The 17,168-nt window shown below is 39.1% G+C and overlaps 1 protein-coding gene across 1 annotated transcript; it reads left to right on the forward strand.

Moving 5' to 3' along the window:
* The first annotated feature begins 10,229 nt into the window (after nucleotides 1-10,229).
* LOC103106510 (uncharacterized) lies at nucleotides 10,230-15,529 on the forward strand. Its single transcript, XM_056824999.1, has 2 exons — nucleotides 10,230-11,240; nucleotides 15,159-15,529. Exon 1 carries the CDS (start codon nucleotides 10,252-10,254, stop codon nucleotides 10,984-10,986), a length of 735 nt encoding a protein of 244 aa, XP_056680977.1. The 5' UTR covers nucleotides 10,230-10,251; the 3' UTR covers nucleotides 10,987-11,240; nucleotides 15,159-15,529.
* The last annotated feature ends 1,639 nt before the right edge of the window (nucleotides 15,530-17,168 follow it).

The following is a 17,168-nucleotide window of genomic DNA, read 5'->3' on the forward strand; positions in this document are numbered from 1 at the left end:
TAGATTTCCAGTGCAGTACTCTGATAGTGCTAGATGCCTAGGTGGGGGAGGTGGGGGAGGGATAGAAGGGAGGTGCAGAAAAGACAAGCTCCTAGCCACAATGCTGGGGAAGGTGGGAGGTCACTTATCTTCTCACTCTGACTTCTTAGGATCAAATCATAGTTCCCTAAAGGGTTATTGCACAAGTCAATCACTCTGGAGGCTTCTGATCTAAAGTGTCTCTAAGTTCTTTTTTTTTTTTAAGAGAAAAAATAGAATTAATATAATGTAAAATTGACTTCAGAGATAAACTATGAATTGAGTTAGTTTGATTTTGTTTTTGTTTATTTTTCCCTATAAAACCAGAGCTTCTGAGATAAGAAGCTGTAATTTCGGTAGATCACTAAGGCAAGCCTAAAATAAGATGGCTCCCTAATAAACAGGTTTCAAAATGTTTCAGGTGACTAACCATGCCTATGCAATATAAAAGAGGCTGGATTTATATTGAATTAAAAGAATATATTTAAGGTAAATACCATGTAAATAACTATATATATATCTACATGTATTTGTAGATATAGATATAGATATATATGAAAACCATACACTGTCGATAGAAAGTAATTTCAAGATAAAGGCACTGAGGGTGAGAGGCTCGGGGTAAACAGAGATAAAAATATGGGTTTAAAGAGATCAAAAAGGTGAGGGGAAGGAAATATGTATTTATTAAGTGCCTACTATGCAAGTATATACAGAATTTTGGGAAAGGGCAGCTAGGAGCTGGAGGGGGGGAGGGACAGGAACACCTTCATAGAGGAAGTATATCTAAGCTGTGCTTAGAAAAATGTCAGAAGTTCTATGACAGAGTCAAAATGAGAATGCAGCTCAGATATTGAGGATCACTTACTTGTGCAAAGGCAAGGAGGCAGAAGATGAAATGCCTGGGAACAACCAGAGGAGCAGATCGGTTAGAATGAACAAGGTCTGTTATAATAACAATAACAAGAATTTTAAATAACAGGCTGAGTTTTTATTTTTTATTTTTGGAGGTAAAAGGGAGTCACTGAAAATTTTCAAGAGGTAGAAGAGAAGAGTGAAAGACAGACCTCTACCAGAAAAACTATTTGTAGCCATATATGAGATGAAGAGCTAGGGAGAGACGGGAGGCAAAGAGGTCAGTTAGGGGAATATTATAATCATGTAGGTTTGAAGTAAAAAAAAGGGGGAGGATTGAACTAAGATTAGTGGATATGTGAGTAAAGTTAATGAAAGAAAGATGCTATACATACAGGTACGATTTTTTTTTTAACTTCAAATCTTAGCAATGAACAAGAGAAAAGTCAGGGATAATTCTCAGGATGTGACCTTGAGTGACTAGAAGTATAGTGTCAACCAAAAGAAGAACATTTGGAGAAGGGATAAGTTTAGTGGAAAACAAGTTCTGTATCAAGACATTTTTAATGTGAAATAGGTAACGAGACATTTAGATGGAAGTGTTATTTATGGCTGTAAGAGTTAGAATATCTGTAAGTCACCAAAAGGGCAAAGGAGAAGTACTTGCTGGGCATAACTAGGATGTAGCTATTACTAAATTAAAAAGAAACATGACTCTCAGAGAACTTTCCAACGAAAAAATAAACTGATACTTCATTGGTATCCAAGCAAAGTCAAGAAATCAAAGAGAAGAAGCTTTGCTCCCACCACCTTGGGTCGACTGCCTAAAGATTTATGGGCAAGAAAGAGTCAAACAAGATGAGAGGTTATGTCTAGTTTGTGCTAAGCATCAATGATACATCAAAGTACCTTTTAAAGAATGTCTCCTATGTACTCCAATTCTGCCTAACACAAAACCTTGTCTCCCTTCCAAATCTCAGTTCATAACACCTCTTCTGTGAGGCCCTTCCTGGTGACTCTATTGAACTGGCTTGTATTTATCTCTGTGTATATATATATATACATATATAATATACATATATAATCTCTCTAGTAGAAAGAAAGTTCTTTGAGGACAATTGTATAAATACACATTATATAGTTAATATAAGCCAGTGTAATTAAACATACATTTATACTTATTCCAGCTGTACTAGTAACTTTTTTGCCTAGGAAACTAAATTGTTTTTGAATTCTGGCACACAATTTTTATATCTTTGACTATCTAACAATGTATACTTTAAAAATATACTTAAAATATTTGTTAATTGTATACATTGCAATTATTAATCAGAAACTTAAATATCTGCTGAATTTAACTAAACTAGGTTCAATATTTCTCATCTTAATTGAATCAGTGAAATTTAAATCTTCATGAGCCTTTTATGTATCTTTAGAAATATTTCTCTAAATTCATAAAAGCTATTTTATGTCCAAAAAAGTCACTAAGTAAAAGAGTAGAGGTATTACTATTAAATAAGCATAATCAAATTCTAATAAGATATTTCAAAATCCAGTGCCAAAATATAGTAAAAATAAGAATCTTACCAAAGAGATCAACAATATATAACTTTATAATTATAAAACTGTGTAATTTCAATGATTTAAAAACAATGAAATGAATATGCAATAAATATAAAAAATTATGGACAGTATTTAAAGTCAAAGATTTAGACTTCCTCTAAATAATAATTTAATGCCTAAAATATGTAAGAACAAGTTGTTATGAAATAATTATCAATATATGTAATAAGATCATGTACTCTAGATTAAAAACCCCAGTTTTGAAGAGTTGCTCCTGAAGGATGGAGTGACTTGCCCATTGCTAGCGAGCACTAAAATGTATCAGAGAAAGAACTTTCAATCTGTCCTTATCTCTAGATTCAGCCTTCTATCCACAAGGCCCATACTGCTTCTCAGAAGCGATAGCATAAAAATAAAACTAAACTACTAAAACAAGCATGATAAAATTTTATACAAAAGTGTATGCTGCAGATAAACTAAACATAACAGAATAAAAGTTTATTGCATTTTACTATTATGACAGTGAAAGAGAAGAGATCGATGTAATTCACTAAGCCTACCTTGTTTTATTAGACTCAAGTATTGTTTTTTTTTTCCTGAATGTGACAAGTGTTAAATGTATATACATAAATAAAAATTTAAAACAACACTGTAGGCATTTGGAGTTAGGCTGGAGGAAGATGTCATATGTATTGTGCATTTATTTTATACAACAAAAACATTTAGAAAAAACAGTCTGGGTGATGCATCAAATTGATTTTTGGTCCTGTTTTGTTCAAAATGTATTCTGGAAAATTCTCTCTCTATTTCTAGTTAATAGTTCCCAAAAGACAAATCGATTTTACTATTTTACAATCAAAAACAAAAATTACTAGCTCACAAATTTTTAAAACACTTGCCAACAATTTTCACCAGGAATTCCACCCCAATTAGGAAAACAATGATCTTTTGTAATAAATGTTTTAAGTATAAAGAATAAACACATGAAAATAAAAGATGAAAATTTATAAAGGTCTTTACACACATACAAAAGAAGATAGCTCACTAGTTTTACACGAGATGGAGCATTTTTATCCCTGGGATAAAGTGTGGAAAGGAAAACTGAAGCAAGTTTTGGACTTTCTGCCACTCAGGTGGAACAAACAGCAGTTGGAATGTTAAAGAGAAAATATTGACAAGAATGACAGTTGGTGGGGGAGGGGAACTTGGAGTGTTTGTTGGTTTAGGGACTCTCTTTCCTGGCCCTGGAACTGGAAGGAGTCTCTCTCCCTGTCTCTGGATAGAAGTTCCTCTATTCCTGATCTTTCCCAACTGTGGCCTCTACCTGGATTCCTGTGATCCTGTCATCGAACAAAAGGATTTAAGGGGAGTGGTTTGAACTGTAAGGCTGGTCTCAGGCCCAACCAGCTCTGAAAGTCAGAACCTTTTCTTCCTCTTGCTGTCTAGTGCTAAAGACTTTGAACTTTAAAAAACTAGTATAGCTTACTTATCATTGAGAGGAATAAAAGAAACCCTCCACCAGCCTTTGAGGCCTGGCCTCAGCTCAAAAGCTGAGAAAGACTCAAACCCAATCTAGGGAAATCCCAATTCCCTCTTCCCTGATACCTCCCCAGTTCAAACTTGTTATTAAAATTCATCTTTAATTAAATAAACCGCAGTCAGATAAGAGGACTAACATTTCAGGGGACATAGAGGGAGCTGAGGACAGCCATTCAACCACAAATGGTCCTTATCAGACCCCTGCAGGGAGACCTTGTCCCTGGGGGGGGGGGGTCTGTACTTACCTGCTCTGGGGTATCTTCAACATCAATCAATAGAGAAGACATTCCCTCAGGCTATCATAGTTGTCCCGTTTCTCAGGAACCCCATTTTTCAAAGACAGCCTCAGCCTTTCAGCAGGGGATAATTCTCTCCTTTTACCTCACCAGCAGCCATATTTCCTCTCTCTCTTCAACTCCTCCATTCCCTGTTACAAACCTTCCTCATCTCCTGTCCCTCTTCAATTCCCTAATATCCCTTATAACTATTACAAAAAGGAAACCTCCGAGAATAAGACCTCACAAAAATTCCTATGGCAAAAGCCTCTATCAAAATGTGCCTCTATATCTAAAAGTCATCAAAACTTTCTGTCTTTAAGAAAAGAGGAAAAGTGTCTGTTATATTCCAAATGCATCTTTAGAAACAACTTGGTTTTCATGTATATAATTCTAAAAAAAAAAGAGAAAAGAAGCATTTAAGTTCCTAATTTAAAAAGTTTACAAATATTTTCTCACTTGATCCTCCCTACAACTGTGGAAGCTTTTATCATCTCCATTTTGCAGTTAAGGAAAATAAGGCAGACAGTGGTTAAACGACTTGTCCACAGTTATATACAGTAAGTATCTGAGATCAGATTTGAACTGAAGGTTTTTCTGATATCAGGCCTAGCACTCTATTCAATGTACTCTTATCTTAGTTGATCATATAATAGTTTGCATTTTTTATGTTTTATTAATCACTCATGATTGATACGTTGAACACTGAGCTGGGAACTGTATACCAAAAAAAGTTATCAATCAGATGCCAACTTTGCTGGCAATTTCATCAAAGAACATTGGGAGAATTTCATTGTGATTGTTTTTGTCTTTATGCTTGTTTTTTTTCCCCTTTAACATCTCTCTTTCATTAACTTTACTCACATATCCACTAATTTTAGGTCACCCCCCACTTGTTTTTACTTCAAACCTACATGATTATAATAGTCCCCTAACTGACTTCTTTGCCTCCAGTCTCTCCCTAGCTCTTCATCTCATATATGGCTACAAATAGTTTTTCTGGTAGAGGTCTGTGTGTTTGTTATTATTCACCTCAAGGAGCCCAAGTTGTTGTGAACTTTGAGTTAAATTTGAGCAATTTTAGGATAAGAAACTTGGTACCTCACAGAATCCAGAATGTGCCATGAAGATAGATGCCTGCAGAGACCACATGCTTCACCAAAAGATCCAGAGTGAACTTTGGGATGTGAATTGAACTAGGGGGGATTGAAATGCTTTTGTTTTGAATGTATACTCTTATGCCAAAGGGGACTGCTCCCTAATTGGCTTTTTGTCAACCTAGTAATTATTGGTTTCTTTTGTTTTTTTAATTTTATCCACAAATTATTGTGATTTTTAATTTGATTACATTCCCATGATTCTTTTGGGGAAACTGGTTTCCCAATAGGATCACAGGGGATTATATATAAATGGAGATTTTGAACCTATGGACTTCTTCCCTCAGAAGTCCTTTTCCTGCATCCCCACATTTTACATGATTGTATTTAAGTGGCTATAACCCCTCCTTTTTGCTCTCTTGGAACTGGACCAGGCTGAAGTCAGGCAGTTCTTTTGTTTTAGTTATTATTAATAAATCTTTATAAAATGTAATATTTAATTATTGATTATTAATTTTAAAACCCACAATATCATATATACTATATTTCAACTATAATTCATAGTATATTAAAGTAATTGGAACTAGAAAGCAATTTAAATGGAAAGGGATGTGGATTATAAAGAAATCTAAAAGTTCTTTAAGAAATGAAGCAAAGTAAAAATTGCAGAACCACACACAGAGTATATATTAATTACAATTATAGGAGAAAAGGCAAATGAGAATAGACAGAAAAGCTGGGTGAAGACTTATAAGGGAGAAAATGAAAAAGTATTTTGACATAGTTATTCATATTGAATTTTAATATTAAGTTTTTAATAAACCTTTAAAAAAATCTCATTTCTAGGCTCATGATCTTTTCTTTTCCAACAATATTATCTTTCTCTTAAAAGGATAAAATGCAAATGCATATTTGAGATAATTCTAGAGGTACAAACAATATAGAGCAGAGGTAAATCACAAGTACACAGTCACAGAAAGTAGGGTCTTTTCCTGTTTTGTCCAAGTCCTCGCACTTGGCTTCTGGTTGAAACCACCTATCATTTGTCTTATCACACTAATGAAACTTCACTAAATTCTAAATAAAATAAATCTCCAACTACCTTTTCTAGGTTTTGTTTTGCTTTTTGATCATTCAAAATTTTAGGTCAATGAAGAGTCTGATACTTTTCAGTACCAGTTGCATTTTCAGAAAGCAGAACAGTAAAATGAGAAAAATGACTTGACAAAAGGAAACAGTAAAAATCATAATGGGGAACAGAGGGGAACTAATATGGACATTGTTACAGCACATTAAACAAGAACATAGTACTAACAGTCAGGAGACCTGCATAACCTTTCTGACTTTGTCCGTATTAGCCCTGTAAGCTTAGACACTTCATTTCATCTGTCTAGGCCTGTTTTGTCCTCTGTAAAGTCTGGTATTCAAACATCACGAGATAAAGTCCCGTTCAACACAGATTTCATAGCTCTATCTGTAACAATAAGACCTGATGCTGAGACCCTATGAATCTAGGACACTTGAGAGTTCCCTCTCTACTAACCGCTCCCCAGAATCCATGCTTGCTGGCCATCTTAAATGTGGAACATACATTCCTTTTCTCCAACTCTCGGATTCATTATGAGCCTACCCCAGAGCCCCAAGGAAAAATCACTTCAGGCTTTGGCTTGGCTCCCATATAGGGCGAGGGTCTCTCCAAAAGGCAGAGAACAGAAGAATATTCAATGTTCAATACAGACCAGGAGATCGGAACTAAGGAAAAAGTAACATAACTATTGCCATCCCCTGTATTATGAAGTAGGACTACTAAAATGGCAATTTGCCTCTGTTTTTCTGTGGACTGCCTGAACGCCTCATCCAGGTCTCTGACAGGACAAGGCTCAGACTGACTGGCCTCAGCTCCCGGACCTACTTTTCTTCCCCACCCTCTCACCAAACACAGGGTGGGCTCAACATGAAAGCTGCCACCTGACTGTATCCACCTTCCTTGACTGGCTTTCTGGGTTACGTAGGAGTATTAAAAAAAAAAAAAGAAAGTCAAAGCCACGTAGAATCTAGGCAGAGCTCTCATTTATGATGGGTTCCTGAAGACCTCAAGTTACCCAACCCTGATGACACAATGACCAGATGCTTTGGAGGAATTTGTTCCCCAAAAAGGGGGTAGCTGGTAGCTCAGTAGATCAAATGCCAGGCTTAGAGTCAGGAAAAGCTAAATCTGAATTCCAGACACTTAATGGCTGTGTGACCTTGGGCAAGTCACCTACCCTCTTCTCTGTCTCTGTGTCTTCATTGGTAAATGTGGGATAACAGCACCTCCCTCCTCTAGCTATTGTGAAGATCAAATGAGATCATATTTGTAAAGCACTTAGACTGTGCCTCACACAGAGTAGGCACTCTATACATTCTTCTATCTTTCTTCATCCAGAGAAACCAAAGGCCTCTATATCCTTGTTGTATATTCTTGCTGTTGGAGCAAAGTAAGTCTCTTGTTGAATATTCAATGCCTTGTGAGTGATTTCACCTCAGTATCAAATCTGACCTTCAAGAAAGTCCAGGTTTCCGGCAAAATAGGCCAGATTATTATTATTATCCTATTAGTGGTGCCCCTTTGTCCTATGACCAGGCATCTCTGAGTCTCCAATTCTCCTTGAATAGACAAGTAGAACCCTCTACTCCAGGCTTGATCATCTAGGCTCAGGGGAGAACTCAACAAAGAAGAGGCAAGCAGCAGAATCAGGCTCAGGCTGCCCTAACATGTGCTCATCATCTACCAGCTCTCATAAGAAATCCAGAGAGAATGGGGGAGGATTCACGCTCTTTTTAATATCTACGGATTAAATAAGGGAATTTGGCTTCTCGTTTATACATAACTACAAGATGTCCTGATTTTTTATGGAAAAGCTCTGGAGAGTTGAGATGACGGCAAGCTCAAAGTCATCACTCATTTGGCAGTTAACAGGGAATGAAGGACAGTAATCACTTCTGTGAACCACAGCTAGGGAAGGTATAAACAAGGGCAACCAGAATGGTGAAGGACCTTGAGTCCATGACATAAGATCAGTTGAAGTATCTGCGGGTATTTAGTATGGAGAAAAAAAAAGAAGTTGAAGGAAACAAAGTTAGCACTTTTTGCAAATGATGATATATGAACCTTAGTGATTTAAGCAAAAATTTAAACAGGTCAACAAAGTGGTAAGGTATGAAGAAATCTACTTGATCATGGGTATTTCCATATATTGTCATCAAAACCCAAAGAAAGAGATAAATTCTATAAAGGAACTGGCGAATATATTAAAATTCTTGGAATTCTATCCATGAAGATACACACAAGTACTAAACGCATACAACTAAAAACACGATACAAGGACAGATCTAAATATTATAGAAGTGTTGATTTTTCATGATTAGAATGAACTAGTGAAAAAATTGCAACACTAACAAAATCAATTCATGACATGGGTACCACATTCTCCCAAGTAATAAGTGACCTAAAGATAGGACATGGCAGTTGTGTAAAGGAAAAAAAAATTCAAAATTATCAAAAATCTCTTTGAAAAAAGGCTCCAAATGACTAAAAATTGGAGAAAGGCAAATAAACTAAATGCTCAAGACTAGCAAAGTTGATAAGATGAGAAAAAAACAAATGCTGGAAAGGATCATGGGAAAATAGGTCCATTGTTGTAATATTGGGAGAGCAATGAATTGGTCTAGCTATTCTAGAAAGCAATTTACAACGATACCCCCAAAGGTACTTAACTGTGCATCCTCTTTAATTCATGCCTAATCTTCCTGGGTTCATACCCAAAATATATCAAGGAAACAGGACTAATTTGTACAAAAATACTTATAAAAAATTTTTGTAATGTTAAAAATCTGGAAATTGGTGTCCATCAATTAAGAGAATAGATAAACAACTTATATATGAATGTAATGGGACACTATTGAGTCTTAAGAAATTATAAAAGGGATGGTTTCAGGGAAAATTCATGGAAAGAGTTGAATGAATGAATGAATGAATGAATGCAGAATCAAGTGAGCAGAACCAGAAAAAAAATTAAGACCATAACAGTATTGCACAGATAGACTTGCTCTATCAGAATTTGCACAAACCTTCAATTTGTTTTTAAAAAGGTATCTGTGAAGCGATAATAAGAGGCACAATAAAAGGTGTGCCTGCAATTAATAAAATGGTGACTAAGAAATAAATTCAATATTAAGGTTATAGGCCAAGCAAAGCAAAATTAGGGTAGGACTCTCATAGGAGTCTATAGATATGTGGCTGGAAGAGCCTCCAGAGAGCGCCTAATTCAATGTCCTCACTTTATAGGTGTGGAAACTGAGGCCCAGAAAAGTGAAGCGAAGATCAGGCGCTGCCTCACCTCTTTCTGAACCCTATTCGGAAATGAATGCAAACAAGGTCATCAAAGAATTTAAAGTTCGCAAACTGGGTAATGATCTTCGTTAAGTCAGGCTTTCTGGGGGTTTTGCTTTTAAACATCCTATTGTTTTACAGGTCAATGAGTACTTTTCCAGATGTGGTCATTCCCTCCCCAAGGGCTGCTCCCGGTGAAAGGACTCGCCCCCTTGCAGCCACCCTGGAGGCTGACAACAGACCCACGACGTCGGGGGAACTCGGACAAAATATGGAACTCCATCACGGTGGACAGTGGAAACGCCAGCCTCCTGGACAGCTCTCGCACTGGGACTATCACTCCTCGGAAATCTGCAGAAGCCTCAGTCTCCTACCCACCAGACCTTGTCATCTGTTGCAGGGCTTCCAGGGCCGTCCATCCGCTTGAAGACTTAGGCAGGGGCACCCAAGACTGGAGCCCTCCCCATCTCGCGCCCCTCCCCCTCCCCCCGCCGGGGCCTTCCTTCTTTCCCGTCCAGGCCAGCCTTACCGGATGGTCCTGATCACGAAGTACACGAGGACCGCGGCACTGACCACCATCAGCACCAACAGGGCCCGCTGGGTCATCGGCTTGTCTCGGGGACTGGGGGACACGGACAGCCCGCCCCCTCCGACCTCAGCAGGCCCAGCCCCAGGGCTGCTGCCATTGCCGCTAAGCCCAGCCTGCCCGGAAGGGAACTCCGTCCGGCTGCTGCCCGGGAGGCCGGACCCAGCCGCGGTGGCAGAACCGGAGGCCAGGGGCGGCAGCGGGGGCCGGGAAGGCGGCAGGGAGGCCTCCGGCGACAACGGGCGGGAGATGTCAGAGGCCGCTCCGTCGCGCAACAGCAGCAGCAGCAGCAGCGAGGACAGCTGCCCGCTTAGCGCCAGCAGCAGCGCGGCTGAGAGGAAGCGGCGGCAGCAGCAGCAGCAGTGGCGACGCGAGGCCTGCATTATCCCCGCGCCGCCTGCTCACCACGTCGCGGTCGCCAGCCCTGTCGGACCGGCCTTAGCCCAGGCCCGGGCTCCGAGAGGAACCATGGGCGCAGCCGAGAAGGAGGAGGACGCCAAGGAGGAGGAACCAGCGGCTGAGGCCAGGCCTGGGCCTGTGGGGGAACCGGAAGTTTGCACATCTCCAGAGACGCCCTGGCTACTAGGGACGCTTCTCGTTGCTATAAAATGGCGAAGGGGGAGGGAGCGGAAAGAGGGCGGGGCGCTGAAAGAACGCCGCTGTCCCTTGGCAGTGACGTAGCACGCAGAGGGCGTGCACGTGGCCGTCCCGGGTTTGGGGCAATCTGAGCCTGTAGAGTCCTCAGATAGAGGAGCTTTGTGGCTCGGTTGTGGCTACTGGGAGGTGGCGACCTTTTCGAAGGCGTCTGAGCCGTGAGTGTGTAAAGTGATTTCCCGATATTTAAAGAATGAAGTCAGTCGTTCTTCCCAGACATAGACTAATACTGCACGCTCCGCTGCAGTTCCCTAGCATCTGGCCAGTCCGGAGAAGCCATGGTAAGCTTTGTCACTTCTGGCACAGCGATGTTCCCTTCCATTCAGATACGAGCATTTGTTCCGCTGTTCCCCAACGGATGAGCGTCCCTGCAGTTCCAGGTCTTTGCCACCACCGAGAAAGCTGCTCTCGGCGTCTATGGACGGATGGGTCCTTTTCTCCTATCCTCCATCTCTTTGGGCTACACATGTTTGAATGGTCTTTTGGGCTTAGCTCCACGCCGCTTTCCACCATGATCCAGTCCATTCACAGCTACACCAACAAGGTCCGGGTTTTTCTGTAACGCGCCCAGCAGTTATCATTTCCCTTTTTTGTCATGTCAGCCAATCTGAGAGGTTTGAGGAGGCACCTGAGGACGGCTTTGCTTTACCTGTCTTGAATTAATAGTGATTTGGGCTACTTTCTTACATGACTGAAGAGTCTTCAATTCTTCATCCGAGGATTGCCTATTCATAACTTTGGTCAACTGGGGAATGGTATTTTTATATACTTGACTCAGTTCTCTATACGTGTACGAAATGAGACCTTTGTCACAGACCTTGCTAGGAAAACAATTTCCCCCAACTTGTTGGCTCCCTTCTAATCTTGGTTGCATTGCTGCTGTTTGTATGAAAACTTTTAAAGTTAATATCATCAGTTGTCTATTTTACATCTCATAATGCTCTTTCTGTCTTGTTTGAACACAAATTCTTCCCTCCTCCATAGATGTGGCAGGCGAACTATTCCATACGCCTCTTATTTGTTTTATGGTATCACCTTTTATTTATAAATCTTGCATCCACTTTGACTCTACCTTGTTATATGGTATGAGATGTTGGTCTGTGCCTAGTTTCTTCTCTATTGTTTCCATAAACTATTATTGTTGCTACTGTCAATAGAATAAATAGTCTCAGAATTTCCGCTTACTCAGAAATCTATCTACTGCAACCTGTTCTCAAATGAAAACCTAAAAATCACTCATTAGATGGACATTCAGCCTCCACTTGAAGAATATTAGTAAGGGTAATTCCATTCCTTCTTAAGTAACCTCATTCCATTCTCTTTTCTGTTTCTATGTCATTAGGTAGATTTCTTTACATCAATTCTAAATGGATCTCCTTGCAATTTGTACCCATCATTCTCACTTTCGCTCTCTGAGGGTAAGAAAACAATTCTTGTGTTGTTTTTTTTCCCCTGTGAGAATCCTTCAAATACTTGAAGACATAAATTCTTCCTAAACTTTTTTTTTCTCTTTAGGTTAAATAGTCTCAATTCTTTCAGCTGACCATAGATCATCTTCACACTAGTCTTATCTCCCTCTTCTGGATGTTTTACAGAGAGCTGATGCCCTAAAATATCTTTTCCAGAATCAAATATTATTCTCCAAATATATTCTAACTCTCATCAGAATATAATGGGCATACAGGTATACAGTTTAATACATAAATAAATGAATAGGAAGAGAAAGAAGATGAAATAAAATAGGAAAAGACAGAAGGGGGAGAACAAAGTGATAGCAGATTACTAATTACTTCAGATAGCATCATCACAGCCATGTTTTTTATTTCCTGCCTCTTCTAAGATTACTTCCATTTTGTTGAATGCAGAAAAATAAAGTGATTAAGTTTATTAAAGAAGGATCTACTACTGTTATCCTACAAAATATTTTAATAACATTGTTTTTATTAGCTTATAATTTTTTCAAAGGTTACCCAGCCTTGTACAAATGCTGTCATAAAAATGGAATCACTAATCATAGCTAAACATTTATAATATAATGTACACAGCAAAACCTACTTCAAATTTAATGAACCGCTGTTTAGGAAATTTGCTTAGTAATCAAATGCTGTAAGAATATTTATAGCTTTTATGTATATATATTTTTAAATTTATATTTCCCCCCTGTGAAATACAAAGATTAGTACAGCACAAGATCCTGCTCTGAAAGAATTTATAATCTTTTTAAGGAATACAATTCCAACACTCCCTCAAATTTAAGTTATTCTCTTGTAATTAAAGATGATAGTTTAACTAGAGATGAAGGCTTCATTTAGGATGATGCATTTTATTATGTTTTCTTTTATTTATGAGAAAAAGAGGAAGCCATGTAGAAGAATTTTTAGATTTAAAAATCTTATTCATTAAAAAGGACATCTTTTTATATTTTTAATTCATTAATTTTAAAAATTAATGTTCCCAATATATCCTCTCAGGAGATTATCTCTTCTAATAATTGATTAATTGAAAGGAGGGAAAGTAATAATAGTTTTAAAAAACCCAAGAGTTTAATCATTTCTAATAATACACGCAATATTTCCCAATCACAGGTTCCCTTGTCTGCTGAAAAAAAGGGAGGTACATTTTCTTATCATTATAATTGCAAAATTTGATCATTATAGTTCAAAAGTGTTCATTTTTTTCCTGTTATATGTTATTCTTCCGGCTTGGCATCAGTTTATATGATTTTCTGCTATTCTCATATGTGTTGCTGACTAAATTATATTCTACTGACCATAACTCTAATCTATGGGCACTTTGTTTCTAATTACTTGCTCATGCAAAAAAGTACAACCATGAATATTTTCGCATACGTTTCATATGCCTGGCAGTAGAATCCTTGGGTCAAAAGGGGACTCTCCCAGTGAATGTTCACCCTCCTCCCTGATGCCTTCTCTGTTAGTTTTCTCCAGATTGTCCTGTCTATCTTGGCACGTGCTCGTCCACATAGTGCATCTCCATGAGGCCACGAAGCCCTTTAGAGGAGATGCCAGCTTTGTCCTTTCTTTGTCTTCCCAGCGCTTTAGTGGTGGGCACATAGCAGGAGCTGGGCCCGTATCAGAAGATGAACTGGTTTGGGAAGGCCAACCGGCCCAGCCAGGTGGAGCCTGCTCTGAGACCCCACAGAGCCCTCGGGGAAATGGGAAAGGAGGTCTAATAAAGAGAGCAGGGAGAAGGGTGTGGGATGGAACACCCCAAAGATCTGACATCTCCAGGAGAGTCTTCTAAGAGTGCTTTTCCCACTCTCATCCTCTGCTCTCTTCCTAGAACACTCCGGCCCCTGTCCTTGCTAAGCGACAACTAAATCCCGCTTAGATGGTATAAGGAAAGGGTCTGTGTACGCCTGAGAGGGCCAGGGAAGGCCCCAGACCCAAAAGGGCCCAGGCCTGGTCTCAGGAGCTCTGCAGGTGGTTGTCGGGATGCCCAGGCTCTGCCTCGATGACACAGGACAGGATCAGCACTCAGGAAAGGCAGCCCCACCTCTAGAGATCTCCAGAGAGAGCCAACAGCCTCAGGACCGGTCTGAGCCTTCCTTCAAAGCCTGCTGCTGCTGGCCTGTCCCTTCTCTGCACACTGACCCACTTTCCTCCTTAACTTGTCCTGATCACAACACTGATCGAGTATGTATTGAATGACTTTTCTCACACATTCCACATGCTTGTATAACATTTTTCATCACTTCGGATCCACTAACCATGCATGAGAGCACCTCGAGTCCCTCCAGAATCGACTCTTCGCATCCTGTCTGGTCTTTGTCAATCCTTTTGGCAGGGTAGGAACCCTGGGCCTTGTTCTGATTTGTATTTCATTTTCACACACATACCAGACCCCTATCGGATGTCCACATACAAGGATGTCCCCATCCCGAGGTTTCTTCTGATCATATATGTATTCATTTTGTTCCTGTAAGAAACGTTCAACATGGATGTTTTGTGAAAATCCCCTCCTTAACTTCGTTGTTACATCTGATCCCATGATCTTCTCATTTTGAGCTTATTAGGACCTACCTATGTGTGTGCCCGTTGTACATGTCTCACTACCGTCCTACTCTGAAGACACGGCCGCGCTTCCCTGTGATGCAGTAACTGCAGCTTTTCCATCTGTTGGGGAGGAAGAGAGGCAGATAATGTCTCACAGGCACTATTCTTACTGTGCCATCTTAGGAAATGGGTTTTCCAAGAGCTTCTTGTACCTGTTGGCGGAGGACCATTAAGAAGCGTACCTTCATCAGCCCGGAGGGATCTACGAGAAAGAAAGTGTCCACATCCAGAGGAAGAACTGCGGGAGTGGAAACTCAGAGGAAAAACAAGCGCTCGACTACATGGCTCGAGGGGATGTGGCTGGGGATGGGAACTCTGAACGAACATCCTCGTGCAAACACCAACAACATGAAAGAGGTTCTGATCCAGGACACAGTAATACCCAGTGACATTGTGTGTCCGCTGCAGGAAGTGTGGAGAAGGGAAATAATATGATTCTTGTAACCAAGGAATAATGTTCTAAATTGACTAAATAAAATTTTCAAAAAGAAAAAGAAGTATACCTTCAGGCCATTCCTCAAAATAACAAAACGTATATATAAAAATATGTACACACACACACACACACACACACACACACACACACACACATGCATATAACCATCAGCAAGTATCATCTGCAATGGGGACAAGTTAGTAACCTTCCAAATAAGCCCAGGAATGAAACAAGGATGCCCATTATCAATTATTTTAATATTGTACTAGAAACACTAGCCGTAGCAATTAGAGAAGAAAAAGAAATGGAGAAATTCCATTTAAAATCACTTTAGACAATATAAAATATTTAGAAATCTCTGCCCAGACAAACACGGGAATTATATGAACACAACTACAAAACACTTGTTATCCAATTAAAACTAGATATAAATAATTGGAAAAGCATTCATTGCTCCTGGATAGGATGAGCTAATATGATAAAAATGACAATCCTGCCCAAATTAATCTGCTTATCCAGTGCCATATCTATCAAACTACAAATAACTTTCTTATATAACTAGAAAAATTTTTAGCAAAGTTCATGTGGAAGAACAAAAGATCAAGAATATCAAGGGAAATAATGGGGAAAAAATTGTGAAGGAAGGTGGCCTAGCAGTACCAGGTCTTAAACTGTACAATAAAGCAGTGGTCATCAAAAACAATATGGTACTGGCTAAGAGACAGAAGGTTGGATCAATGGAGTAGACTAGGGGTAAATGACCTCAGCAAGTTAGTGTTTGATAAACCCAAAGACCCCAGCTTTTTGGACAAGAACTCACTATTTACAAAAACTGCTGGGAAAATTAGAAAACAGTATGGGAAAAATTAGGTTTAGATCAATATCTCACACCCTATACCAAGATAAATTCAGAATGGGTAAATTACTTAAAGAGTGAAATCACAAATAAATTAGATGAACATAGAATAGAATACCTCTCAGATCTGTGGGAAGGGAAGGACTTTAAGACCAAGCAAGAGACAGAGAATATTGCAAAATGTAAAATGAATGACTTTGATTACATCAAATTAAAAAGGCTTTATATAAATAAAACCAATGCAACCAAAATTAGAAGGAAAACAACAAACTGAGAGAACGTTTTTATAGCAAAACTCTCTTCCCAAATATATAAGGAACTAAGTCAAATTTACAAAAAATCAAGCCATTCCCCAGTCGACAAATGGTCAAGGGACATGAACAGGCAATTTTCACATGATGAAATCAAAATTATCAATAAGCACATGAAAAAAGCAATTCTAAATCCTTCCTGAATAGAGAAATGCAAATTAAAACAACTCTGAGGTGCCACCTTACACCTAGCTGACTGTCCAATATAACAGTAAAGGAAAGTGATAAATGTTAGAGGAAATGTGGCAAAATTGGGGCACTAATACACTGCTGGTGGAGTTATGAATTGCTCCAACCATTGTGGAGGGCATTTTGGAATTTCGCACAAAGGGCTTTAAAAGAATGTCTATTCTTTAACCCACCCAGACCACTGCTGGATTTGTACCCAAAGAGATAATATGGGAGGAAAAAAAAGACTTGTACAAAGATAATTATAGCCTCACTCTTTGTGGTGGCAAAAATTGTTAAGTGAGGGGGTGTCTATCAATTAGGGAATGGCTGAACAAATTGTGGAATCTGATGATAATGGA

The sequence above is a fragment of the Monodelphis domestica genome, chromosome 3 (genome assembly GCF_027887165.1).
Source record: "Monodelphis domestica isolate mMonDom1 chromosome 3, mMonDom1.pri, whole genome shotgun sequence".
NCBI lineage: Eukaryota > Metazoa > Chordata > Mammalia > Didelphimorphia > Didelphidae > Monodelphis > Monodelphis domestica.

Bases quoted from the DNA above. Each gene is read 5' to 3' on its own strand.
- LOC103106510 (XM_056824999.1), top strand. From the start codon at position 10,252: ATGGTCCTGATCACGAAGTACACGAGGACCGCGGCACTGACCACCATC.